We start from the raw sequence: 27900 nt of genomic DNA on the forward strand, positions 1-27900 counted from the left end.
CCCTGCTTTCTTGTTCCTTTCCGGCTGCCGTAAACACGTCAGCCACTTCGTTCCTACAACTTGCTCAACGCTTCGGCGGCACCGCCTATTCGAGCTCCTTCTACGCGTGTATGCGCGCGCGCGTGCGTGGGTGCGTGAGGGGGAGGCATAGTAAGGCGAGAGCGTGCGTGCGTGTGATAAATCGCGAGTGAGGCGTGAGCGTGCGTGCGTGCATACGTGAGGCCGGGCGGGCGCGAGGGCGTAGCGCCTGCGCGCTGGGGTTCCGGGGGGGGAGGGGTGGGGGGGAAGGGAAATGGCGGAGGCTTCGCCGCAGCCCGGACGGTACTTCTGCCACTGCTGTTCGGCCGAGATCTCCCCGCGGCTGCCGGTGAGCTCAGGGGCCGGGGATTAGGACCAGCACCGGGGACCAGGCCACCGCCCCTCAGCCTTCGGGTCGGGGCCCAATAGGCCCGAGTCCTCTGCCTTCCCGCAGGCCTTCCCTCTTCCCCATTCACCCCCTCTCCCCGGCCTGCTCTCCCACCCAGGCCTGCCCCTACCCACGCCACCCTCGGCTCTGCCCCCTCCCGTCCCCAAGCCCGTCCCCTCCCATGGCCCCCCCAGGTCTGCTACCTCCTGGTCTGACCCTTCCCGCCTCTCGCCTCTTCCCCCCGCCTGTCCCTTCCCTCTTCAACCCTCGTCCCGGCCTGTCCCCCCTCCTACCTCCTGCCAGGACTGCTCCCTCCCACGTGCACCCAGGCCTGCCCCCCTCCCTGCCCAGGCCCGCCACCTCCCTGCCCGGGGCTGTTCTTCCACGCTCTCGGGCCTGCTTTCCCCTCCCCCGCCTGGGCGCTCTCCCACCTCTCCCCAGCCCTCACCTTCTCCTCGGGCCTGGCCTCTCCCCTCCCTTCGCTCCATCCCCCTGGGCTCCCCTCCCCAGCCTGCCCTTGGGCTCCCTCCGAGCCTTCTCTTTCTCCGCCTCCAGTCTTCCCTCGGGTCCTCTGGAAAGACTTCTGAGAAGGATGAAGAGAGAAAGGGGATCGGGGATGGCTAGGAACGGTTTAATGGAGACCCCCGCCTCCAGGGCCGGGGAGGTGGGAGGGGGGCGCTTGGGCTTCTGGAGGAAAGAGCCTGGAGGTGGGCAGGCATAGGTGCTGCTGCCCCTTCCCAGGAGGATGTGCACTCCCTTCTCCCTTCATCTCAGAATCCATCCCTCTCCAGGGCATGGGCGGGTTGGCCGGCTTTGATATCTATCCAAGGGGGCAAGAGACACGAATCGGCCCCCAGGAATGCTTAGGGAAGCTAGTGTGAGGTCTGCCCATCCCTAGAGACTTCACCTTCCAGGCCTCTAGGAAAGTGGTCCTTCCAATTCATCGCGTCCCTTCAGGCTCCCCCAAAATCCATTCCTTTTTTTTCAGTTCAGGGCTTCCTTCCACAAGTGCTGTGGCTTTTGGAAAGCTGAAGTGGGGAGAGTTAAGGGTGGGAATAATTGTTTTGCTTATTTGAAACAGTTTTCCTAGTGAAAAGCCTGGAAAGTACTTGATAGATGAGAAATGGAATTGCAGGCTTATTCACCAATATGTTGCCTATTTGGGCCTAACCTCTAAAAGGTGGGGAGTATTCGGTTACCTGTACTCTTTCATTGGTGTCTAGAGTGCAGATTCATTCATTTCTGTGTCTTTAGCTAAGGCTAGGCAAAGGCCAAAAAATGAAACATCCCCTGCCTTCAGGGAGCTTATTATGTTTTACTTAACAGCCCCTTTATAGTGGTTGGAGCCCTGGACTGGGATTTAGGAAGACCTGGGGTCAAATCCTGCGCAGTCACTTGCTTGCTGTGTGACCCTGAACAACTGACTGGATCTCTCTTACTTGTTTTTCTTATCTCTGAAATAGGGATTGGAATAGTAGGTATCCGGAGGTTGTGAAAATGAGATAACATGCGAATGCCAAAGCCTTATGCAAATGTTAGCTGTTACTAACTAATGGGAATTAACATGAGAATAGGTGAATTATGTGCCAAGGGGAGGAGGAGGACCACAGTGATGGGTTTGGGGAAGGTCTAGAAGGTGCCACCTAAAGGGGAGGCAGAGCTGAGGCCGACCTGTGCAAAAGCATTGAGGGAAGAGATGAAAGGGCCTGCAGGCAGAACAGTCATGAGGCCAGCCTGGCTAGAACTCAGTGTGCTAAGAGGAATAATGAGTGAGATTAGTCCAGAAAAATAGATTGGAGCCACATTTTCAAAAATATCATTGAATTTTTTTCAATGAATGAACAAAACCCCTTTATAACCTGTCCCCCTCTTATCTTTCCAGCCTTTTTATACTTTCCTTTCCTCCTTGCTTATTTATTCCTCAAACACAACAAATACTCCATCTCCCTCTGTCCTTTCTGCCTCATGACTTAGTTTTCTAGTCTCACCTTCTGCCAAAAGCCTTCCCAGCCCTACTCACTTACTTATCTTTCCTCTAAGATCATTCCCTGTTCTTTATATGTTCTGTTAGTTCGAAGTTGTTTGCCTATTGTTTCCTATTAGAATGTGAAGAATTGTTGCAAAGATGCCAGTAGAACTCCCAGGAATCAAAAAGAAGTAGAACGACAGCTCAGAAACAGGAAATTAATAGTTACTAAAATACCCTTCAGTAATTATAACCATCATGCCTTTGGGGGGGGGGCAGTGAGGGTTAAGAGACTTGCCCAAGGTCATGCAGCTAATAAGTGTCATGTGGCTGAGGCTGGATTTGAACTCAGGTCCTCCTGAATCCAGGGCCGGTGCTTTATCCACTGCACCACTTAGATGCCCCCAAATATCATACCTTTGAAGGAACATGTTCATGGCTTGTTCCTCCATTCCAAGCTTTGGGTTTTTTTTAGTATGTTTGCTCCTTGGAAAAACTGAGTTTTAATTTTCTTGGTATTCCCAGCACTTAGCATAGTGTCCAGCACATAGTAGGCACTTAGTAAATGCTTACTGAGGGGGCAGCTAGGTGGCAAAGTGGATACAGCACCGGCCCTGGATTCAGGAGGACCTGAGTTCTAATCCAGCCTCAGACACTTAATGCTTAATAGCTGTGTGACCCTGGGCAAGTCACTTAACCCTCATTGTCCCAGAAAAAAATTACTTAATGAAGAACTCCCATCACCACTCTCCAATTAAAAAGGGGGGGACCCCAAAACTCCCTCATTAACAAGTATGCATCATCAAGCAAGTCAAATTCCTGAATTGGCTATGGACAGGAATTATGTCTGATCCGCATCTTGAGTCCCTCACCTCTTTTAGGGAGGTTGGTAACATGTTTCATTATTGGTTAGAGCCAGATTTTGAAGGCCTTTAATGGCATGCAGAAATGTTTGTCTTTTAACCTTAAAGCAGTGGGAGGCTATGGAGGCTTCTTTTGCCAAGGGAGTGACATGATCAGACCTGTACTTTGGGTCTGTAAATTGACAGCACTGTGAAGGATGGATTGAATAAGGGAGAGTCCAGAGGCTATGGCAGTAGTTCACTTAAGAGGTGATGGTAGCTTTGTGAGGTGGAGAGTTTAGGGGTGAGGGAGGGGACAAATAGGAACGTGATGTCCTTGTCAAAAATAGGGAAGTGAGGAAAAGAGATGAATTGGGGCTCAAGTTGGAGGGGGTGATGACTTCTGTTTTGTTCAAAGGGTGCTTTGGCTGCTGGTAGTCACCTCTTCCAAGGAATGTCCCAGGTCCCAACAACCTCAGCCAGGGAAGAGCCTCCCCTGAAGCAGTGATATTTCAGTCCGTTTCTTTTTGGAATGTGGTTAAAGTAATAATTGTTTTGTGGAATGATTTCATGATGGCTATGTGATACTTAGTCTGGTTTCTAAGCAAAAAAATTTTCTAGTTTAAGAAATTAGGTTGATCAATGTAAAATTTAAATCCTTAGGAATATCTCTAATTCTGCTAGTCTTCAATTTGATTTTTCAACAAAATGATTCTTGTGTTGATGCCAACTGTGTCTTTTTTTATAGTTGAATAGGTTGCAAAGTTGCCACTATGAGAGTTGACAATAAATGGTGTTTTAGGTGCTAATAAAAAGAATTGGATTTTAAAAACTTTGACATCTACTCATCCCCATCAACAAGTCTTGTACATGTACTTAAGACCTTCGGAGCATGGATTACCTGAGTTATTCATGCAAGTCCTGTTGAACCAATATATTTATTAGGTACTTGGTATGTTAGACTTTGACTTCTAGTTTGGGAACTTAGAAAAGGCTTCATGGGGGTGGCAGTATTGGAGCCAGGCCTTGATGGTCAGATTGAAATGAGAGAGCATAGCAAAGGGAAATGTCAGCATTAGAGTAGATATGAAGAAGTTCCAGGCAAGTTTGGAGAATTAGAGGGCACTGATTGGGTTGAATCATGAAGTTAAGCAGTCTTAGAAGATAAAGTAGAAGATTTGAGAACAAATCATGGAAGGTCTTTGTAAGTGTATCAAGGAGCCACTGAAGGTGCTTAAGGAGAAGAGGAATGTGATCAAAGTACCATACCACCTTAGGGAGATTAACTTGTGAGGAGGGATGGAAGGGGAAACTTTCTTGGTAGGGTTTGTGACAAAATGGAGACCACTTAAACACAAAGTCATTTTAGGGCCTCCAGTGGCTACCAGAGGGCTCACCGTTGGTGGGGTGGGGTCAGGCCTCCCATCAAAGAAGGCAACAGAGCTGACCTTTGAAAGGAACTAGAAGGCACAAACCCCAGAGGAGCAAGAGCCTTTGGATCTTGCCATCGGGCTGGAATGTTGAGGATGTCTGGGGGAGGCACCAGCCTGCCAAGGGAAGGGGAAGCCAGATGGAATGAATTGGTGTGTTTCAACACGGAGACAGTAGAGAGCCACTGTGACTTTTCTGGATCTGACAAGGGACCCTGTATAGGTCTGTGCTTTTAGGAAGTGGCATGATTCGAACCAGGTCTTCCAGTTCCAACGCCAGTCCTCTTTCTACTAAACCAGGAAGGCTAATGTAAGTTTGCAAGTTGAACTCCCAAACTGGGTTGGTCTGTTATCAATCTGTTATCTGTTAAGGTATTCTTTCTATAAAGCAAATATCAGTCCCATTACAGGGGCAGCTAGGTGGCATGGGATAGAGTACTTTCTGTGCCTGGAGTCTGCAAGACTCTTCTTCCTGAGTTCAAATCTAGCCTCAGATACTTCCTAGCTGAGTGACCCTGCACAAGTCACTTGACCCTCTGCCTCAGTTTCTCGTGTCAATTGAGCTGGAGAAGGAAATGGCAATTCATTCCAGTGTCTTTTCCAAGAAAACCCCAAAAGGACTCATGGAAAGTAAGATATGACTGAAAAAAACGACTAAACAACAAAATAACTCCATTACAACACAAATCTCCCTCCTGGTAGACCTGGAATTCTCTCCTCCTTCATCTGTCTCCTGGCTTCCTTCAAATCCAAGCTAAAATCCCACCTGATTTCTGTAATGGTAATCCATCTGTGATTATCTCCAGTTTTATCCTCTATACATCTTGTTTGTATATAGGTTTTTGCATGTTGTCTGCTCTTTTAGACTAGTGCTTGGCACATATTGGACACTTAATAAATAGTTGTGAAATGACTGAGGAATATGCCAAAAATGTCAAGACCTGGGGAATTTGGTGTTCTTCATCAGAGAATTTGGCCCAGGGCAGCCTTTGTTTCCTCTCTTCCTCAATGACTTTCCTCATACCTGGAGCTGTCAAAGATTGTTAAGGAAGGAGGTATATTAAGTGGAAGTCCTGTGAGGAACTGACTTTCTCAGATGGAGCCCCTTTGAGTGCGAGTACTTAATCTTAAACAGTTCTGCAGTCATGGTCAGTGAGAAGGTTTTGATTCAGTTGACATTTTTATGGTCTGTGTATTTGGAGATCCCTTGTCTATCAGATACTGCTTGTCCTTTAGTTTTCTGTACAAATAACCTCTTGCATTTATATAACACTAAATTTTTCAGTGTTTTTCATCATTTCCCTTTATTGGCAGAGGGACTCTACCTGGTGTTGTAGAGAGCGTCCTAGACGTTCTCTTTTCTGGGAGAAAGAAGGGACTGGGACTGCCTGGGAGTGCCTCAGGCACTCTGACTAGATCGCTGTCAGAGCAGGGGAGCTGCCTTGGATTCCATTTCCTACACCAGCTATTTTGCACCTTTGTGGGCAGTCTGAGTTTGTCATGAGTCAATGAAGAGGAATTAATGAAGTTCTCCTTCAAGGGGCCAGGAATGGGTGGAAATCGCAGTGTCTGCATGGTGACAGAGTTGGAGGAGCTCAGATCTGCTCCTAAGGATTACCTGCCTGTCTCTGAACCTCTTTGGGGCTTAGCTCCTGGTCTGTAAAAGTTAGGATGAATATTAGGCACAAGACCTATGGCAAATTATTTTTCTTTTTTTTTAGTGACTTGCCCAGGGTCACACAGCTAGTAAGTGTTAAGTGTCTGAGGCCGGATTTGAACTCAGGTACTTCTGACTCCAGGGCTGGTGCTCTATCTACTGCGCCACCTAGCTGCCCCCTCCTATGGCAAATTATTGAAACTCTTTGGGTCTCCATTTCCTCTTCTGTTAAATAGGGCTGATAGTGACTGCCTGACTGGACTTAGGGTGATCGTGAGACTCAAATGAGAGAGTGTATTGGAAAATACTTTGAGCAAGGCTACAGCCCTGTGTGGAAGTTTTAAAGAGAGTTCATCTTTGGTTCTGTCTAAGGAAAAACTCATAAAACTGTCCAAAAGCTGGAGGGGCTGCTTCAAGTGATAATGTCGCTTGCTAAGGAAGGCAGCCTGGGATATGAAGAATACTCAGAGCACCTGGGTGTACAGTCATGGCTCTACCAATCACTGTTGTTTGTAGTGGTGCTATCACTTCTCTGAGTTTGTGTGTCCTCATCAAAGAGGACCGGATGATCCTGAAGGTCCCTTTCAGCTGTAAATTTCAGGGTGTTCTCCACAGGAATCCCTTTCCTTGTGTGTGACACACAGTGGTTCTTTCTGGTGAACTTAATGGGAGGCTACAGGACTCCAAAGTTTGTCATCCAGTAGTCAGACTTCCCTAAAGAGAATTGGTGATTCTCCCCCTCACCCCATAATGGAGGTATGCAGCATTTTCTATGGGGTTTGGCCATATGTAAGGACCACTGTGTCACTAGGCCAGAGAGAATGTAGCTGGGGGAGCAGTGCACGCCGCTGTTCCTCATCACTAGAGAATTGGGCCTCAGGATGTAATCAGATGAGCCCAAACCTGGCCTTTGGTTTCTTAGGTCTTGGTTCTAGTCCTGCATTTGTCACTTCTTCCTACTTTTGTAGCTTTAGGCCAGTTAGTCCCGAAGATTCATTAAACATCCACTAGGGGCTAATTAAGCACGAGGCTAAACACTGGTAAAACCAAGCATGGCCAGTCCGGCCCTCCTCTCTAGGAGCTCCCAGTCTGATGGAAATGACTATGAACAAGATACATACAAGATAAATTGGACACAGTCTACAAAGGGAGGGTGCTAGCATTAAGGGATTTTTGCTTCTTAGAGAAGTTGGGATTTTAGCTGGGGCTTGAGAGATGTACAATTGACAAGACTTGGCAACAGATTGGATTGGGGGGTCTTGAGGATGACACCTAGGTCGTGAGTCTGGGTGACTGAGAGCCTGGTGGTGCCTTCTACAGTCAAAGAAGTTCCAAAGAGTGGAAGGTTTTAGGGGAAAGATGATGAGCTTAGTTTTGGACATGTCTGCAGGGCATCCAGTTCAAGATGTTCAGTTGGAGATGCAAGTCAGGAGTCTTAGCAGCAGATTCTTCATTCGTAAAACAAGGGCTTTGCACCAGGTGATCCCAAGTTTCCTTCGACTCGGGGGCGGTGATAACACCTGCCTCCTAGGGCTGATGTGAGCACTAAATGAGAAAGCACATGGCCAGCGGTGTTAGACTTACCTGTCATAGCAAGAACCTCATGTCACTTGGTCTGACACCCACTTTCTGTTGGTCTGTAACATGAACGTGACACCCTCTGGTCATCCCTAGTCAGTCATATTTAGATTTCTCTCTTGCTTTACCTCCTTTTGTTATCCCTGGGGAGTCAGCAGTAGACTCGTTTTATAGATTATAGAATCCTATTTATGGTTGGAAGGAGACTATAGGATGTAGTCCATCCCCTTCATTTTACACTTGAAGAAACAGTCTTGTGAAGGTGAAGTGACTTGGCCAGTGTCACATAATAGCAGGACAGAGTTTAGACCCAGATCTAACCCTAACATTAATATCTTTTCCACCACATACTCTACCACCATGTTTTTGCGATTTCCATGAAATCGTCCTACTCCCTTGGAGAAAGACTTGAGTAATTCCTACTTAGTTAACTGATGCCAAAACTATGACTAAAACCCAGTTATAGAGATGTATATATGGATTTTCGAGGAGGAAGGGGCATTAGAGCTAAGTTTCAGAGCATAGCAAAGGACTTGTCCAAGGTCATACTGATAAAATAATTCACATTTAGTAAGTGGATACACTGGGATTTGGAGCCAGGTCTTCTGCTTAGGTTGGTTAAGTAGTCTGAGTTTTCTTCCAGGTGTAGCTGCCTCTCCTCTCCACTACACGGGGCTGTGTAAGATAGTGAACTAGAGTAAAGATTGATATCAGGAAGATATCAAATTGAAAAAGAAGGTGGACAGGTTACAGGAAGGGTGAGGGACAGGCTACATATTGGTGCCCTCTCCTTGTCAGAGATCTCCTGCAGGTTGGGCAGTCTCCTTAGGGCAGCCTAAAGGAAGGGGCTGGGCTGGTGTAGATGGCCTTCGACCTGTATTGTTTGATGGAAGGTCCCACATCCTTTTTGATCGTTAAACAGTATTTGAATGTGGATGGGCATTAGTCACCTGACTTGTTTCTTCACCTTTTGATTGAACATTGATTTCACACATACTTTGTGCAGGAACCCCCCCCCCTTTTTTTTTTTTTTTAATGTGCTAGGGATTCAGAGATAGAAATTATCCAGTTCCCACCCAACTCAGTCACACCATGGCTACAAAGAATGTTGGGCCTATTAGACAAATGAATTTTCAGACTTGGGGGCCCTGTATATTATAGGGTAAGGAGTGATGGCGGCAAAGGAGAGGTCCAGATCAGCCTGAGGGACAGAGGAAATCGCTCAGCCAGGAGGGTCAGAGAAAGCTTCTCCTAAAGGTAATGAATTCCGGTTATGGGAACCAGGTTAGGGCTAATGTTCAGAGCCATGAGATGCAGTGTTAAGTATTGGGAACAGCAAGTGGTTCAGTTTGGCTGGAATGTGGAGGAATGTAAAATAAAAATGAACAAGTCAGTTAGAGTTGGGTTGTGAAGAGGCCAGGCTTGGCTGTTTGTGTTTTATTCTGAAGGAATTCAGGAGTCAGCAAGGATAAAGCAGAAGCTCCTGGAGAGCAGGGACTGTCTTTTGCCTTTTTGTATCCTTGGCACATAGTAAGTGCTTAATAAATGCTGATTGATTGATTGATTAAGCAGGGGAGTGACCTGGTCATTCCTGCCTGTGCCTTAGGAGTGACACATGGACAGCTGCGTGAAGAATGGGTTGGAGAGAGGAGACACCTGAGGTGGGGAGCCAGCTGAGTGCCGGTGGGCTAGGTCGGTGGCAGTAGGAGTGCAGAGAAGGCCTGGTGCCCAGCCACAGGTCAGTATTGTCCCTCAGCGCCTGGTCCTGCTCATGGCGTGTGACTGTGGCACTTTGGGGAAAGCTGAAGATGCTTGTTTCCAGCAAGACAAGACCTCTTGCCAGAGCATCAGCTTGTCTCTAGCAGGCACCCTGCAAGATTATTCAGCTCTCATGAGTGATGCCGCTGGCAGGGACCAGCATCTTTTAAGAATTCTGGTGGAAATTAGACTGCCTTGCATGCTGTGCGTGCTACCTTGTCACTGGCATGGGCTCCCATTGGCATGGGAGTGTTTGCCTGTGGAGACATGGCACCTGCCGCAGACAGGCAGATCTTGTTCTCCCAGACTCTCGAGAGGATCTTGCCTGAAGCCAAAGGAAAGTGCTTTCATAGAATGATAGGATTTGTACTTTTATGAAATAAGAGGAATGAGAACTGAATAAGAATCTTGAGCTCATTTAGCCCAACTTCTTCATTTATGGAAAAGGAAACACTTAGTCCAAGGTCAGGCACACAGAGAGCACATGTAGATGCTGGATCTGAATCCAGACCATCTGCCCCCAAGTCTTGTGCTCGTTTCACTGTGACAGTCGGGACAGGGACTAGACCCGTGAATTCACTGGCAGAGGGAGCTTCTGGGTGAGGCAGCGCCCACTACCAGTGTAGGTCAGCACCTTGGCTCCAGGAACACCGAGGGGCAGGCGACTTGTGTGCAGTCACACAGATAGTTTGTGTCCGAGGTGGCACTGGAAGCCAGGTTGAAGAAACATTCTCAAAGGGGGTTCAGGAAGGCCTGCTTTCCGCTAGAGTGGATCTGTGCAATGCTGGGTTCTTACCAAGGCCTATCATGTAGGCATTAAGTGCCTACTCTGGGCCAGGTACTGGATTAAGGGTGGGGATGTGAAGGCACAGAGCAGTTCCTGCTCTCCAAGGAGCACAAGGGCTTATGGGAGAGACCATAAACACAGCCACATGGGAGCAAGCTATAGACGAGAGAAGACACTGGTGGGGTTGGGGGGTGGGGGTCAGAAAGGCCTCTTGTAGAATGTAGGGTTTTAGCTTGGGCTTGAAGCAAGCCTGGGAAGAGATGAGGAGGGAGGAAATTCAGCCATGGGGCTGCCAGTGCAAGGAAATGGAGGGGAGGGTCCTGTGCAAGGGATAGCAATGAAGCTGGTATTACTGGATTGAGTGAGTGTGATGGAAGGACTTGGAAAGCCAGAGGATTTTCCATTGGATCCGGGAGGCCTTGGGCTGTCCCTGGAGTTGATTGAGTAGGGGAGAGAGTAACAGGGTAAGAGCTCCACTCTGGGAAGGTTACTGTAGTAGTTGAGTGGAGGATGGACTATAAGGAGGAGACACTAGAGACCGTGAGACCAAACAGAACACATTGTAATGGGCCAGGCACGAGGTGATGAGGGGGCCTGGGACCAGGGTCATGGCAACATTATGCATATACAGATGTTACCGAAGGTGGATTACTCAGGACTTGGCACCTTATTGGATTTGGGTGGGGGTGGTTGGGGAGTGAGGAGTGAAGGATAGCCTCAGGGAATGGGAGGGTCTCTGCCTGGCCTCCCAACAACCTGTTTCTTTTACTCCCCTCCCTAGGCTGAATGAGTCTGAACTTGATTGTTTTTTCTTTTATCTTGACTGTGTTAGGGGTTTCTCCTTCTTCTTAAACTTTTTCCACTGGAGACCCCCTTTTGTCCAAAGAAATTTTTATGCCACTCTGGATATATATGGGGTCGCAAAAATCCCTGTAAGACAAAAGCGTACTCCAACAACAATACAAATACTGACCCACTGCCTAGTCTAGAAATGTGTACCTCTGTGCGTTGAGGCCGTCACCCCTTCATCAGGAGGTGGGTCACATGCTTCATCTTGTGCCTCTGGAAACATTGGTGGGTGATTGCCTGGATCTGAGTTCTTCAGTTTTTCACTTTTTCTTTACAATATTTTTGTCCTTGTATACATTGTTCTTTTGGTTCATGCCACTTCACTCTGTTGAGTTTGATACATTTCCACACAAAATTCACATGCAGGTGATGTAGGAGCCTTTAGCTAAGAATGAAGTTCTGCTGATGCCTGCTCCTCCCACCTCTTCCTCCATGTTAGCACATATCCCAAGTATGAAAAATGGCAAGTTCCACCAACTTCCTCCTTTTCACACCACTTCTCATTAGTGTGAATAATGAATTCCAGGGAGTGGTCACATGTGTCATATTACTTTTACCTTCTCTTTGGCCTTTTAAAATGGTCAGAAAAGAGCCAGCCCACCCCGTTTTTCTTATTTAACTCCCTCGATTTCCCTTAAAGATTCTCCCTGCTCTACATTAACACTATCACACAGTTCAAGTCACACAGCCTTAACTTATTTTTCTGGGTTTCTCTTGGCTTGTGTTTTGTATTCTAAAGTTCCTCCCCAGCTTTGCTCTTTTCATCAGAAATGCTTGAAAGTTATATCTTCCATTAAAGGTCGTTAAGACTATTCAGCTTTACTGGGTAAGTTATTCTTGGCTGTAAGCCTATCTCTTTTGCCTTTTGGACTGTTGTATTCCAAGATCTCCTCTTTGAAGTAGAAGCTGCCAGGTCTTATGTGATCCTGACTGGTTTTTTTGGTACTTAAACTGGCTTCTTTCTGGGTATTTGCAGTGTTTTATTTCTTTGCTATGGGAACTCTGTATTTTGGTTATTATATTCCTAGGACTTGATATTCACTTTGCCCTCTAGTCTCATAATTCTGGGCATTTTTTTTCATTTATAATTTCCTAAAACATAATCTCCAGGATTTAAAAATCATGATTTTCTGGGAATACAGTAATTCTTGGGTTTTTGTTTTTTTTCTCCCCCTCGGGGCAATGGGGGTTAAGTGACTTGCCCAAGGTCACACAGCTAGTAAGTCAAGTATCTGAGGTCGGATTAGAACTCAGGAACTCCTGAATCCAGGGCCGGTGCTTTATCCACTGCGCCAGCTAGCCGCCCCCCAATACAATAATTCTTAAGTTATCACTCTTTGACCTGTCTTCCCTTGTCACTAATTTTTTCATATCAAATATATTTTCTTTTCCTGTAATCTTTTTTAATCCTTTGAGTTTATTCTAATATTTCTTACTTTCTCATAGAATCATTGACTTATGTTTAATCTTTTTGGATTTTTGTGTAAGAACTTTTTGTTCCAAGATCTTTATTCTCCTTCTTAATCCTTTTTTCAAAGCTTCTCCTCCCCCCTTTTTATTGTATGATTCATTTCTTCTGTGTTTTCATGTAGTTCTTATAGAAAATCCATTTTTTCCTTTGAGTCACTGCTTGTAGTTTTTATACTTGCTTGCTTTCTTTTGGGGGGGGGTGTCTAGATCAACAATAATTGTTTGTGCTTCTTTGATTTACTATCTCTCTAGCTTTAGTTTCTGAATTAAGGCTTTGTGCCAGGACTAGGTGCCACCCTGTATCATACTTTTGGTGTGACCTTGCTTGGTTTTTACCCTGGTTTCTTGTTCTGACTTCAACCTCCCAGGGTTCAGACCTCCTAGGTCTCTGAGATTTAGTGTTGGCTCTTCAAGACCCTCTTAGGACTGTTGAAAATTAAATATAGCCTTTATCTTCCTGTCTCCTGCAAAAAAATTAATAAACAGATCAGAAAAATTAATTTTATAATATCTCCTATTAAAAAAAAAGATCAGAGAATATGTCTCCTACAGGACAAAACCAGATCAAATCATAGAAATTATTTTTCATAATTTATCCTACAGGGAAAACCAGATCAGAGGCAGACAGAAAAAAACATAATATAAATTTATTTGTATTATGAAGAAAGAAACATGACCATGTGGAGACCCCCTCCTGAGAAGGGAGCTCCCTCTTTCTGAAGGTATATAAGGGTTTTTTTGTGTTCACTGGTCACAGGATGTTGTCAGTTTCATTAGCATGATACAGATCAACCCAAAAGCAAATACTTTAACAAGAATGGATGTAATGCAAAGCAGTTTTAACAATTTCAGTTATAACAAGTATAGAGGAAATATAGAAGCACCATAATAAGATTACAGGATTTCAAAAAGGAGTTTGGCAAGGATGAGGATGCCCAGATATCCCCATAAGATAGGAACTTAATATCCTGAGGAAAGAAGTCACCAGGTAAGGACTTTTATCTGCTAGGTATCTGAGTTCAGTTTGAAGTTCAGTTGAAGGACATTTTGCTTCTATTAACCCAAGATTTCATAAAAAAAAATACTTTTGGGGGGCATCTAGGTGGCGCAGTGGATAAAGCACTGGCTTTGGATTCAGGAGGACCTGAGTTCTAATCCAGCCTCAGACACTTGACACTTAACTAGCTGTGTGACCCTGGGCAAGTCACTTAACCCTCATTGCCCTGAAGGAAAAAAAAACTTTTGGATAATAAGGCACCTCCATCAAATCCAGGTGATCCATACATTCATATTAACAGGACTGAGTGTTAAGAGATCTCAGAGCCCCTGAGTCTGTGCTGTCCCAGTCTGAGCATTGAAGTGCTTCTCTGATCACTGCTGTTCCCTGGGACTTTGCGGGACACCCTTCACTTTTTTTTTTTTTAGTGAGGCAATTGGGGTTAAGTGACTTGCCCAGGGTCACACAGCTACTAAGTGTTAAGTGTCTGAGGCTGGATTTGAACTCAGGTACTTCTGACTCCAGGGCCAGTGCTCTATCCACTGCGCCACGTAGCTGCCCCTACACCCTTCACTTTTGCTACCTACAGGCTACATATGTCTCTGGCCCTTCTGTCCTATTGGAAGTCTGGGCTTGTTTGCCTATGATGGTGCTGGCTTTGTTGGAGATCTCCTTTCCTGTTGGTTCTGGTGGCTTTCTGTGCATTTCTGGTGTGCAAGAAATAATTTCTTATGGTATCTTACTGTTTTTCTCAATCAATATTCAGTCTGGCAACATTTCAGGTTTTTGCTAGGATAGATGTATCAACTTAAAGTTATTCCAAGAAAGGTATAGGGCAGAAAGACTTAACTCTAAATTGTTTGAAGGCCTCAACTGGTCTGGCTACCATCAGAGTCCTATTGTGCAAACTTTCTGATTTTGGAGAGCATTCGAAGTGCCAAAGGAGCATTTTAAGGGAACCAGCTCGTACATTTGTATTTTGGAAGCATTTCGATCCTGTAATGCAATGGTCAGGCCTATACTCCATCTGAATTTGAAGGCCATGGGCATCTGCTAACATTTCCTTTGCTGCATCAGAAGTATGTAGACCAGAAGGGCCACTGCATAGGAGTCCCAACGACTGACATAGAGTACTTGAGTTCTTGGAAAACTCTCCAAGCCTAAAACTTGTCAAGATAAAATTGTATGATTGTGGCTGGTAAAATTCTTTGTATTTGTTTTTTCTCAGGCTCCTAATAATAATAATAGCTTATGTTAATAGAGTTTTATGTGGTCACAAAATGCTTTAATCCATTTTCTCATTTGGTCCTTGGGGATGTAAGGGCTAAAATTCTAGCTAAACTGTCTAAAATCTAATGAGTGGTCACCAATAAATTATAAGCTTTAGCTAGAGTTAGACTTTTAAGCATTTATTAAGGAGAATAAGAATTTGGTGAAGAGAAAGAGAAAGGCCTAGCTTCATCTATCTGTTAAAGGGAGAGAGCATTCCTAGCTCCACTCTCCGCCAGAGTCCACACGAAAGAGAGTGAGTCAGAGCGCCAGGCTCCCCCTTCTTCCTCCCACAGCAGACGTCACTTCCTGACACCAAAGAAAAGACGCATGGTCTTGCCCTCAGAGACCTTCTCCTCATGGTGGAGCTTTCCTACAGTAGGTCTCCAGCAGGTGGCATCAATCGTTACAAGGACAGTGATGAAAGAAGCTGGGCAGGCCCCATTTATACCATTGAGAGTAAATTATTTACCCATGGTCACACAGGTAGTAAACACAGGAGCTTGTTCTGCTGGTTTCAGGTCCATTGTTCTCTCCATTGAGAAGCTCCCCTTGGTGCCTGGAAGGAAGAAGGAGCCTTAGTGTCTGTCTAGCAGCACTTTTCCTGGGTTACCCCTGGCCCCTGGGTTTATATATAGACTAGCTGTAGAGAAAGCTCTGTGTCTGGTTCTTGGTTCTTTTGTTTTGCCTGGCTTTCTTGGATCAAAAACTGAGCTCCTTTGGGGCATGACAGTTGGTGAAACTGTCAAAACTTTTGATTTCATTGGTGTGGACAACTCCTTGCACTGGTGCAGATTGGCAGTTTTTCTGTGATTTGTAGTCTTAGGGACACTGAGCCTTTAAGTGGCCTTAAGGTCATCCTCCTAGTGTCTCTCAGATGCAAGCCCTAAAGGGGATAGGAGGTTGAGTGGCTGTTTAAGTGAGTGGATTTAATTAGGTTCTTTTTTTTTTTAAATCATAAAAGTATTTTATTATTTTCCAGTTACATATAGAGATTTTTCAACATTTGTTTTTATAAGATTTCTAGTTCCAAATTTTTCTCCCTCCCTCTCCTTCCTCCCCCCCTCCCCAAGACAGCAAGCAATCTGATATAGGTTATATATGTACAATCACATTAAACATATTTCTGCATTAGTCATGCTGTGAAAGAAGAATCAGAACAAAAGGGAAAAACCTCAAAAAAGAAAAACAAAAAAAAGTAGAAACAGTATGGTTTAATCTGCATCTAGATTCCACAGTTCTTTTTTCTGAATGTGGAGAGCATTTTCCATCATGAGTCCTTTGGAATTATCTTGGACCATTGTATTGCTGAGAAGAGACCGTTGTATTGTCTATCACAGTTGATCATCACACAGTGTTGTTGATACTGTGTACAATGTTCTCCTGGTTATGCTCATCTCACTCAGCATCAGTTCATGTAAGTCCTTCCAAGTTTCTCTGAAGTCTGCCTGCTCATTGTTTCTTTCTTTTTTTTTTTTTTTTGGTGAGGCAATTGGGGTTAAGTGACTTGCCTAGGGTCACACAGCTAGTTAAGTGTTAAGTATCTGAGGCCGGATTTGAACTCAGGTCCTCCTGAATCCAGGGCCGGTGCTCTATCCACTGCGCCACCTAGCTGCCCCGCTCATTGTTTCTTACAGCACAATAGTATTCCATTACATTCACGTACCACAACTTGTTCAGCTACTCCCTAGTTGATGGGCATCCCTCAACTTCCTTCTGACTACCCCCTCCCTGAATCTACCCTTCCTTCTTTCACCCCTCCCCCTTTATCCCCTTCCCCTCTTGCTTTCCTGCAGGGTTAGATAGATTACTTTAACCAGTTGAGTGTGTATGTTATTTCCTCTTTGAGCCAACTCTGATGAGATTAAGGTCTTTGAGCTAATTCTGATGAGTATAAGGCTCATTCACTGCCCCACTTAGATAGATTTTATGATTAGGTTCTTAATGGTTATATTTTATAGTTTTCAAGAAAGTGTTTCCCCAGTACTTTATTCCGTAAATATTAAGTAAATGACTTTTGTGTGCCTTTAGAGTTTACAACACACTTTCCATGATTTGAGAACCAGGAACCCTGATTTGACCTGCATCTTTATGAGCTAATATTAAGAGCTTTCTGTAACCTCCCTAAGCCTGAGTTTGCTTCTCTGTCAGATGGGATAGTCATACTTGGACCACCTGAGGAGGTTGGTGGTGGTGTTTTCCTTCTGTTAATACAGTATTTATTCAACTTCTCCTATGAAATCTTAACTCCTCATGATTCCAGGGCTGATTCTTTCTTTATATACTATGTCATGCTGCTTCTCACTTTTTTGGGTGGGTGGGGGAAATTGGGGTTAAGTGACTTGCCCAAGGTCGCACAGCTAGTAAGTGTCAAGTGTCTGAGGCTGGATTTGAACTCAGGTCCTCCTGACTCCAGGGCCGGTGCTCTATCCACTGTACCACCTAGCTGCCCCTCACTTATTTTTTAAAATAATTTTTTGTGATTATCTTTTTGTTTCTATATCACCTTTCCTATTGTATCTCTTCCCCTCCCAGAGAGCCATTCCATAAAACAAAGATTTTTTTTTAAATAAAAGGGGGGAAAATCAGCCAAACTACCTAAACATTAAGAAAAAACCAAACATTATATTCAGTTTTCTATTCCCTGCCTCTCACTCATTGAACTCTAAGCTTAGAGTTTGAATTGGGTGAGATTTCATAGGCTCTGGAAGAAAGAAAAGATGGGAGGAAGGAAGAAAGGAAAATACATTACATATCTATAGTACTTCATACTTCACATAACACTTTCACAACCATCATCTCATTTAATCCCTAAAACACATCTACTAAGCCAGCAGGATAGCAGCTTGTCTTTACTGTTGTATGTATAAGGTTTCAATTACTTGCCCAAGGTCACACAGTGATCAGAATTTGAACCCAGATGTTCTGACTCACAAGTCCAGGAAGGGATGGCCAATCTCATGTGCCTTCCTGGAAGAAGTCACTCTTGTAAATTATCAGCCGAGGATCCCAAAGGACCTTGATAAGCTGCAGAGCGAGTGTCTGGAGGAGTCTGGCCAGGATGGGTAAGGGCCTTATGTCTAGGTCATGTGAGGGTCAGGTGAAGGAGCTGGCGCATTTAGCCTGGACAGGATGCTCTCTGAGAGTCTTTGAAGGACTGTTGAGGGGAGGAAAAATCAGACTTGTTCTGTTTGACTCCTGAGGAAGAACTGGGAATAATGTGAGGAAGTTGGGACAGCCTCAATAGCAGAGCTGTCCAGGTACAAACTGGGCTGCTGTGGTATCCCCCTCCTTAGAGATCTTCAGGGAAAGAAAGGCCAGTGACTGTTTGCTGGCTACATTCAGTGGGAATTTCCTTTATGTATGGGTTGGACTCAGATACAGAGACTTTGCCCTCTTCAGACTGCTGGAGCGTGCCCTCTGGCTTTGCTGAATGCCACTCACTGGGCACTTCCACCTGTCTGTCATAACTGATTGCCATGTCTTCTGTCAGCATGGCGTAGAGGAGGAAAACAGGCAGCTCACGTTGACTGAAGCTGTTGATTCCATGGAAAGTCCACTAATTATCTTTGCCATTCACCTTTCTGTATCTCTCTTCTCTAGGATTATATCTGCCCACGGTGTGAGTCTGGTTTTATTGAAGAGCTTCCAGAAGAGACCAGGTGATTATTCTGCCCTTTTGTCAAGGCTCCCAGTTTTGTGGTTCTCTTTCATAGAGAAAAGAAAATATCCCTGTTTCAGGATAAGGGTGCCTAATAGACTCTTTCCTCTGTCCCTAGAAACCCAAACTGACCAATTAGTCTCTCTCACCAAGAGGCCTAGAATCTCTAGGTTTACAAAACTGATAGCTTCTTTAATTGCAAAGGACCCTTATTGAGTGTGAGGAATCAGGCTGTAAACAAACCATGGTAAGATTCATGGGTAGAGGGAGCAGAATTTCTTTCCCCAGACTGGTTCCAGAGGAAAAGAAGTAGGTGAGGGTTACAGCAAGTCAGATTTTCCTAATAAATAGAGCAACTTAACAAGGCAAAGGGTCCTCTCAGAAAAAGTAGAGCAGGGGGAGGCTTGGCTTTCCAGGGGTGGGTGCTGTAAAAGTATTTCCTACCTTGAAAATGAAAGTGGATTAGATGACCCCTCAGATCCCTTTGGCCTCTAAGATTGTATGATGTGTTTGACTTGGGCAGATTTCCCATTTGAGTTTCTCTCTTAATGAAACAACTTCAGCCAATACACCAAAAAGTATCATAAGTTATCCCTAAAGTGTTCATTAAGTCCAGGTGTAGCAGTCATCAAGAGAAATGGGTGCACTTTGTGCTATGGATAGAAGGTATATAAGAAGCCCACCTCAGGTCTGAATTCCCTTCCTCTTGGAAGAGGCTTCGTGCCAACACTGCGCTACTTCCACCAGAGCCATGGCCTGACATGAGGACCCTTTGCACCTGTTAGGAGCCCAGGGAAGTGGTGCTGATTGGGAAGCAGGGCCCTGCAGCCAGGCAGAGCCTGACCATTCCTCAGCACACCCTCCTGGTAGTGGAGACAGAGCATTGGCCCGGGAATCAGGTCTAAGGCCCTAGGCCCAGCTCTGCCATTACCTTGTTGTATGACCTTGTACAGATCATGTTCACTTTCTTAGCCTGAATTTCCTCATTTGGCAGTGAGGAGATAGGACTAAATAGCTAAGAGTAAGAAGCTGCCCTTAGGTGGGGGAGCTAGTAGACAGAAGCAAGACAGGCACACACATTGCCACAGATCTCTGAACTTGGCCTTGCTTTCCTTTCGGTGACCTTCAAGAAGCACAGGGAGGTTAAAAGTGTGAAGTTGGTTGTCTGGCTGTATCTGGCAGCTGATAGAACTGCCTGGGACCTTAGGTAAAGATGGACTCCTGCCCAAAATGGAGTGGACTCTCTTTGGCCTTCTGGCTACTCCTTAGAGATTTGAGGGGCCTTAAGCATGGGGTGCTTTTCAAACTTTTCTCAAGGCTGATTTAATGGGTGCAAGGCACTGTTCTTTTAAGTGGGCCTGAGCACTTGACACAGTCAGAAGTAGCATTGCTGGGAGACAGACCATTTGTTTTTTTGTTTTTTGTGGGGTTTTTTTGAAGGGCAATGAGGGTTAAGTGACTTGCCCAGGGTCACACAGCTAGTTAAGTGTCAAGTGTCTGAGGCTGGATTTGAACTCAGGTACTCCTGACTCCAAGGCCAGTGCTTTATCCACTGCGCCACCTAGCTGCCCCAGACCATTTGTTTTTTATTGAAATGACATTACCTTAAGTTGATGTGGAAGGATGTGATTGCCTTTTCACTTAGCTACAGGACTGTCATAGAAGAGAGAGCAGATTTCTGCCTGAGGTTGGAGGAGGCAGGAAAGGATCAGTGGGGAAAATCATTGGGAAGCAGTTTGAGTTCCATATAATAACTTCCCAGCAGTCAGAGTGGACTTTTCAGCTAAATAGACTTTTTTGTGAGGGAGTGATTTCTCTCTATCAGTGACTATGTTCAGTCAGAGTCTGGATGGCCTCTTGTTAGGGACATTACAGAGAGATTGGTGCTGATGGGTGAGTTGGACTAGATGCCATCAGATCCATCTCGATTCTAATTCTATACAATTTAGCTAAGTAAACACACAGGCCACACAGAATTAAACAACAATTAAAGAGAAGACCACAGAAAAAGACCAGAATAGTTGTGTCTGGGCCAAAGAAGGGAAAAGAGCTATAGTGTCCAAAGTGGTAGGAGATGCTTGTGTGGGCCTCGTATTGGGTAAGATTCCCATCATCCCACAGCTCCTGCTGCAAGTGCAGGGAGGGGAAGAAAGGAAGAAGAAGAGAGTCAATTTGTCCTGACTTGGTATTTTCATAATCGCCTCTAACATGTGATATCATTCTCTTCAGAAATACTGAAAATAGTTCCAACTCTGCTGCAGCTCCCACGGATCAGAACAGACAACCATTCGAGGTAAGTGGGAAACTGACACCGCCTCTTCTTCCCTCCCTCCCCCTCTCCCCAGCTTCCTTCTGGCAAGTTGGCCAGCAAATATGCACACACATGCATGTACATGTGCATATACACACACACACAGAGCCCTTCCTCTCTGAGGGAAGAGAAGTGTCCAGTCAGCACCTATTTTCCCTGGGTGTCATCCTCTGAGAGTGGAGCTGTATGTCATATGTCATAGTTTGGCTAAGTGACATCTAAATCCAAGCATGTTTCAAAATAAATCTATCAGGTGGGAAGGACCAAGATTCTTCCACAAGAAGAATCTCTTGCCATATATAACCTTTTTAGGCCAATATCAAAACATTCCAGGCCAATGTATGATACCATGAGCAACTCCTGATGTTTAGTGGTTTTAATGACTTGGCATTTGAAACCTCAGCCCTGATTTGTCTGTGTCCTCTTATCTCCTCTCTGTCTCAGGGAGAGACAGCTCAGTATAGTGGAAAGAACGTTTGACTTGGAGTCAGGAGAGACCTGGCTTTTAGTCCCAGCTCTGCTACTTACCTACATGTGAGACCTTGAGCAAGTCACTTCCTTTCTCTGAGCATCAGTGGATTATAAAGTGCTTTATAATGATAAAGTGCTATAGAAATGTGAGCTGTTATTGTTCTCTCATTGATGCGATGAATCAAGGCCATTTTTCAGTATGGCTACCTCTATACATATCATCACTCCCATCGATACATATCACTTGGACACCTACTATGTGTAGGTGCTGGGGAAAACAAGGATATTTCAAAGTCCCCCTTCTCAAGGGACTTAGGATTTACTGGAGGAGATAGAACATAGACACAAAGGCAAATACTGCATGTAATAGAGGCGTAATGCCCAGTGACTCACACAGATGAAGGGCTTCTGTAAGGACTCCAAAGAGGGGCCTGAAGACAGGGATGGGCTTAGATAAGCAGAGTGGAGTAGAGGAGATATCCCAGGAGAGGTGGAAGAGGAGATAGGGGTGCAGAGAGCACTCGTGGGAGCAGATTGGAGGTAGGGATGTGTTTGGCATCCTCGGGAATCGATGAGCTGGCCCTATTGCCTAGAGTGAGGAGACCACCAGATTTGGCTAGCGGCCAGCCTAGGGAGGGCGGGCCTTATGGGTCAAAGGGGGAGCTCCCAGGTTTGATGTGGCCCAGCTACAGCTCCTGCTGTAGCACCAGTGATTGGCTGAGCAGGGCTTCTTAGATTTCCTCTTTGTGTTCCTACCCACAGACTTGCCTCAGGGTAGTCCAGTGGTCTGTTCTTACCCTCTAGACTGCTGATGAGTCATCCTCTCTGTCAGGTCTAGGCCCTGAAGGGAGAGCTATTCATGCAGGGAACTATAAGCACTTAGGGCTCCATGGATTCAACCCAGTTTAAGCTTAATTGAAGGTTATAGGGGACATGATGACTGTCTTCAGATATCTGAAGGGAGGACTCCCATGAAGAATTGGAATTAGGCTTGTTCTGCATGGTCTCAGGTGAGTCCCAGTACAACCTCACAGAATCACCAGGAGGCAGATTTCCAGAGATGAGTGCTATCTATCAATGATGGGGGGGGGGGGGGGGGGGAGAAGGGGGCTGCCTTTTGTACACGGGGCATGTCCTGTAGCTGGAAGTGGATGATGGGAGGCCAGTGATGGTCACCTGCCTGGATGATGGAGGCTCCTGCACTTTCGGGGACGGGATTAGGGGAGCTTCCCATCCTTTCCAGCTCTGATTCCGTCATCTTCCTTTGTCAAAACACAGTGCTTTACATATCACAGGCACTTAAAACATGTTTGTTGGGTTGAATTTATTGTTGAAATGATCACTACCCCCAGGCTCCTCTCACCTAACCTTCTCTCCCCCTCTATAGAATGTGGATCAGCATTTATTCACCTTGCCACAGGGCTATGGCCAGTTTGCCTTTGGGATTTTTGATGACAGCTTTGAATTTCCCACATTCGGCTCTGGGGTGCAATCTGAGGACGCCAGGGACTCGGAGAACAGGCGGGAGAGAGAACACCAGTCCCGCCACCGCTATGGCGCACGGCAGCCACGGGCCCGCCTCACTGCACGGCGTGCTGCAGGCAGGCATGAAGGCGTCCCAACATTAGAAGGGTGAGAATCCGGGTTCAGGCAGAGATCTGCAGTGATTCCCAACAGTTGGTATATGACCCCACCTTTGGGGTGCATAGTAATAATAGTTTATACTTCTATAGCACTTTCCACTTTTCAAAAACACTTTACATTTGTGACCACATTTGAGCCTACAGCCCTATGAGGTAATCAGGGCAAGGAGTAATGTTCCCATTTTGCCAGTGAAGAAACTGAGGCCCAGAGAGAGGAAGTGATCTGGCCAGGATCATATGGATGGTAAATTTCAGGCCCCAAATTTGAATCCAGGTGTTGATTCCAAAACCAGTGTTCTTTCCATCATACCACATGGCCTTTCCTTCCTCTTGGTTTCAAACTATCAGCCTTTAGAAAGGCTCTTTTGGCAGCCTTCTCATTAATCTAATACTTCCTTGGCTGTTTTTTTTTTTCTTTTAGGATTATTCAGCAATTGGTCAATGGAATTATTGCACCTGCAACAATACCAAACCTGGGATTGGGCCCTTGGTGAGTCGGGAAGCATCACATGGGAGCTGTGGCTGACTGTACCTGTTTTCTCTCCCTCAAGTCCATTTTAAACATCAGCCTTTTCTTCTCTCTGTTCTCAAGGGGCGTTTTGCATTCAAATCCAATGGACTATGCGTGGGGCGCCAATGGCCTGGATGCGATCATTACACAGGTAAAAAGCAGTCTCAAACCCTGGGGCTTGTCTGCTCACCCTGGGAAAGGCTGCAGGGGTGCACACTAGATTGGTCAAGCTGCCACTGGTGGCACTGCTGGCTTATGGCTCTGGGTTTTCTTTGGGGCATGGAGTCCAAACACCCAGGAGCCTCCTGTAGTGTGGGAGCAAAGGACAGAAAGGGATCCCCTCATTGGACTTTCCACCCCTTTCCCCAAACTGAAATCCTTCCCTGTTTTTTACATGGAAAGAAAGTCACCGTTCAAATACATGCTGGGTTCCCTCCTGGTCCCTTTATCTTCAGTAACTCTTCCTTTAGGAAAAGTTCTGTTGTTTATAAACAAATGGCCTGAACCCTTTGCAATTCTCCTTACAAAACAAACTACCCTGGCCCCTGAGAAATAATAGCCCCAGGGTCCCTCATGACTTTTGGAAAGGCAGATGGTGGCCCACCTCTTCTTTATGACACCCTGGGTAACTAGAGGCTGAGCAGGGGCCAATTTCAGTGGGTGGGATTGGCAGCAGATGCATCCCAAACTAAATTGGAAAAGTGAGGCCAGCCCAGCTGATCCCGGAAGCTCACTCCCCTAATTGTGAACAGAATAGTGTTTTGTTTTGCTAGGCAGGCTTTCCCAAAGATTTGGGCAAAGGATACTTAGCAGATTGTAGGGCTTTGGCAGGCAATCTGTCCTTGCTTTTCAGAGCCTAAACTGACTCCAGAAGGGCCCAGGAAGAGGCCTTCCCTGGGATTCAGGTGGCAGGATTGCCTCAGTTACTATCCAAGGCCAAAAGCGAGACCCCAGACACATTGAGCTCAGTGAACTGATTTCTTCTGGCAAAAGAAGCTATGCCCCAGACCAGGGATCTCGGCACTCTCGCCTCTTGTCTTTCAGCTCCTTAATCAGTTTGAAAACACCGGTCCCCCACCAGCAGACAAAGAGAAAATACAAGCCCTTCCCACCATACAAGTCACAGAGGAACACGTAGGTAGGTACCCCAGCCCTGAGGGGCACCTTGGAGGCAGATGGCTGAGCCTGAGACTGCTGCTAAGTGAGCCCCGGGAGCAGGGAGAGTGAGGCTCCACACCTGGGTTAGGCTCAACCTCAACTCTGTGTGGCCTTGAGCAAGGTCCGCTCCCCTTTATGTGTCTCACCTGTAAAATTCAGTTGGACCAGGTGGTCTCTGGAGTCTCCGGTGGTATGTGATTCTTTGGTGGGGAGCCTGGTTTTCAATGGTGACAGAGTCGGCGGGGCAGTTTAGAGGCCAGAAGCCAGAGGAGGCTATTCTTTTTTTTTTTTTTTTTTTTTGGTGAGGCAATTGGGGTTAAGTGACTTGCCCAGGGTCACACAGCTAGTAAGTGTCAAGTGTCTGAGGCTGGATTTGAACTCAGGTCCTCCTGACTCCAGGGTCGGTGCTCCATCCATTGCGCCACCTAGGTGCCAGAGGAGGCTATTCTTAATCAGCTGTGTTGGCTCTTCTACCTACCTTGACCTTTTCCCTCTGCTCCCTGGTAAAGCAAAGCTAACATCTCACTGGTTGTATTTGGAGATAGCCCAGTTTAATGGTCAGACCCTTCCTACTAAGACATTCCCAAACCATCCCTCTTATTTGCTCCCAAGATTTTTTGAAGTAGATTGGGACAAATGTCTGTAGGAGAGTCAGCCTCCTATACTGAAAGAGCATTGGGAAACTTGCCTTTGTCCTCAGCTGCATGTCTTCTTCTGAGCCTACTTCTCCCCAAAGGGTTGGATCTCTAAGGTTACTTCTTAGCTCCAGCATTCTGTCATTTGTAGGTTCCTGGGGCTCCTCAGAAGTCTCAAGTGCTTTGACTTGGCTTACATAGAGCACGTCATTGGTGGTGATGTTGGAGACAGATTGAGGTAGCTTTTCTTTTCAAATCAGCACCTCTGCCTATTCCCGGGGAGTCTAAGATAGTGTTGTTGAGCCACCTAGCAGGATGGAATAGGCTCGGAAGCCATTGCAGAATGAGAGTTTGGTGGTGTTCTGGGGTCCTGAAGGCCTCCTGCTATGTCTCCTCCTTCCCACTTTCAGGTTCAGGGTTAGAATGTCCTGTATGCAAAGACGACTATACACTGGGTGAGAGTGTCCGGCAGTTACCTTGCAATCACTTATTCCATGACGGCTGCATAGTCCCCTGGCTGGAACAGGTATGTTGGCATACGAGGCCACCCACATCCAGACCCCTCCTTGAAGAGCCTTACGTGTCTGAAAGCCTCGCTTTGGTTTGGATGAGCTCTAACCCTTTTTAATTTTTCTCTCTTTCCCACTCTCCACTTCTCAAAGCATGATACCTGCCAGTGTGTCGGAAAAAGCTTAAGTGGACAGAACACTGCCACAAATCCCCCGGGGACTGACAGGAATGAATTTTTCTTCCTCCTCTTCCTCTTCCTCCTCCTCCAGTTCGCCAAGTAATGAAAACTCAACAAACAACTCATGAATCTCACCACCAGCCAGTCCAACCAACCACCCCCGACCTTCTTCCCTCGTTCCCCTTTGCCCCAAACCCTATCCTGTCCATTGCCCATCTGCTTCCTGGTGAGAGGGAGCAGCTAATCTTCCCCCACCCCACGCTGAACCCAGGAGACAGAGGGGAGGGGAGGGGGAGGCAGGCAGGGGAGACCCCAAGACCCCAGCACCTTTCTTTTTTTTCCCTTTCTTTTTCTTCCTTTTTTTTTTTTTAAAAACAAGCTTTGGAAGCACCAAAGGCCTTTAGACCTTTCCCCCCCTCTCTACCCGCCAGTCCCCAATTCATCTGACGGTTCCAGGGAAGCTCTGTCTCTCCTGCCGGTTGATGGCTACCACTGCGTTGGCTTACAAAGCCCCCAGGTCACATTAACTGCTTTTCATCAGTCTGGATCCTAGCAGGTACCAGGTTGTTTGAAATGAAGGATGGATGTGGCTAAGCCATCTCTATGGTTGTGGATTTGAGATACTTGTCATTTTCCCCTTTCTCCCCAACAACCCCCCTAACCTTTGTAACCCCCCCGAGGGAACATAGACAATGCTCCCAGGTGGGAAGGCCGGTGGAGTGTGGCTGTTTCATTGCCATCCCACATGCGAACTGTCCACTCCCCCATCATCCTGTCTGTCTTTATAACCTCGCCCTCTAATGCTCAACAACGGAAAGGGTTTTTATAATTTTAAATTATTACTGCTATTAAATAAATGGACGTTTTAGCTCAACAAGAGGTGATGCATGATTTGTGGAAAACAGGGTAAGACTCTCCTAGGGCAAGTGCAGCCCAGTTGTCTGGCTGCCAGCCCAAGAGGCTGTCACTCCCCAGCCTCCACCGTGTCTGGCTCCCAGGAACAAAGCCAGGAACCCATTTGGGTCTGGCATTTAACCTCCTCACAACCTCTTCTTGACATCTCTCCCATTCCCCAGTCATCCCTTCCCCTTTGCCCCTACTCTCCTGCCTCACTGCCCGGATGAGCTCAGAATTACGTCGAGCACTGGGACTGGGACCACAACAAGGACCAGCAAAAAGAAACTGCCCTCGTGGTCAGTTGCTCTTACAGATTTTTTGTTTTGTTTTGTTTTTTTAAAGAAAGAAAGAAATGTGTATCTTGAAGCTATTTAAAAATACAGCTACTTCAAAACGAGAAGCCGATGCTCTGGAGTTTTCCTTAGACGCCAGCTCCTCGTCAGCCTGGTTGTGTTGTATGTGTTTGTCTGGGGCCATCAGGCCCTCCTGTTCTGACGGGGCTCCTTTGCTTCCCTGGGCACCTCTACCCTGGCTTCTCACCAGGAAGTCAAGGCGCCTGTTTGCATGCAGGCAGTCCTTCCTCTGTCATCTAGTTCTGCTTAAAAGCTAAGCTGAACAAGGTGGACTTGGTACATTAATTTTCCTGTCTCCACACTACACCTCAGACCTGCTCTCCTACAACAAAATGTGTTCAGTCATCTTGTCAAGTGCCTGGGAGCAGAGTTGCCATCAAAAGCCCCCTGACTGATGGAGGGTTGAGAGCCACAATCCATTAAGAAGACAGAAGACAAAGTGTGGGGTTGGGGTTTTCCAGGTCTCTGAAGGCTGAGAAGACCTGAGTGAGAGTTATCATGGGTAAGGCAGCGGGTGGGTGAAATTGATGAAGCTTAGCCAGGTGACCATCGCTGAACCTCTA

The 27900-nt window shown here is 46.2% G+C and overlaps 1 protein-coding gene across 1 annotated transcript; it reads left to right on the plus strand.

Moving 5' to 3' along the window:
* Positions 1-265: 265 nt before the first annotated feature.
* Positions 266-27381, plus strand: RNF126 (ring finger protein 126). The gene is made up of 9 exons (XM_043978393.1): positions 266-367; positions 18613-18671; positions 20900-20963; positions 22840-23084; positions 23517-23585; positions 23688-23757; positions 24651-24744; positions 25810-25925; positions 26062-27381. The coding sequence occupies exons 1-9, from the start codon at positions 293-295 to the stop codon at positions 26188-26190; spliced, it is 921 nt and encodes a 306-aa protein (XP_043834328.1). The 5' UTR covers positions 266-292; the 3' UTR covers positions 26191-27381.
* Positions 27382-27900: the final 519 nt, after the last annotated feature.

This window comes from Dromiciops gliroides, chromosome 1, assembly GCF_019393635.1.
Source record: "Dromiciops gliroides isolate mDroGli1 chromosome 1, mDroGli1.pri, whole genome shotgun sequence".
NCBI classification, from domain to species: Eukaryota; Metazoa; Chordata; class Mammalia; order Microbiotheria; family Microbiotheriidae; genus Dromiciops; species Dromiciops gliroides.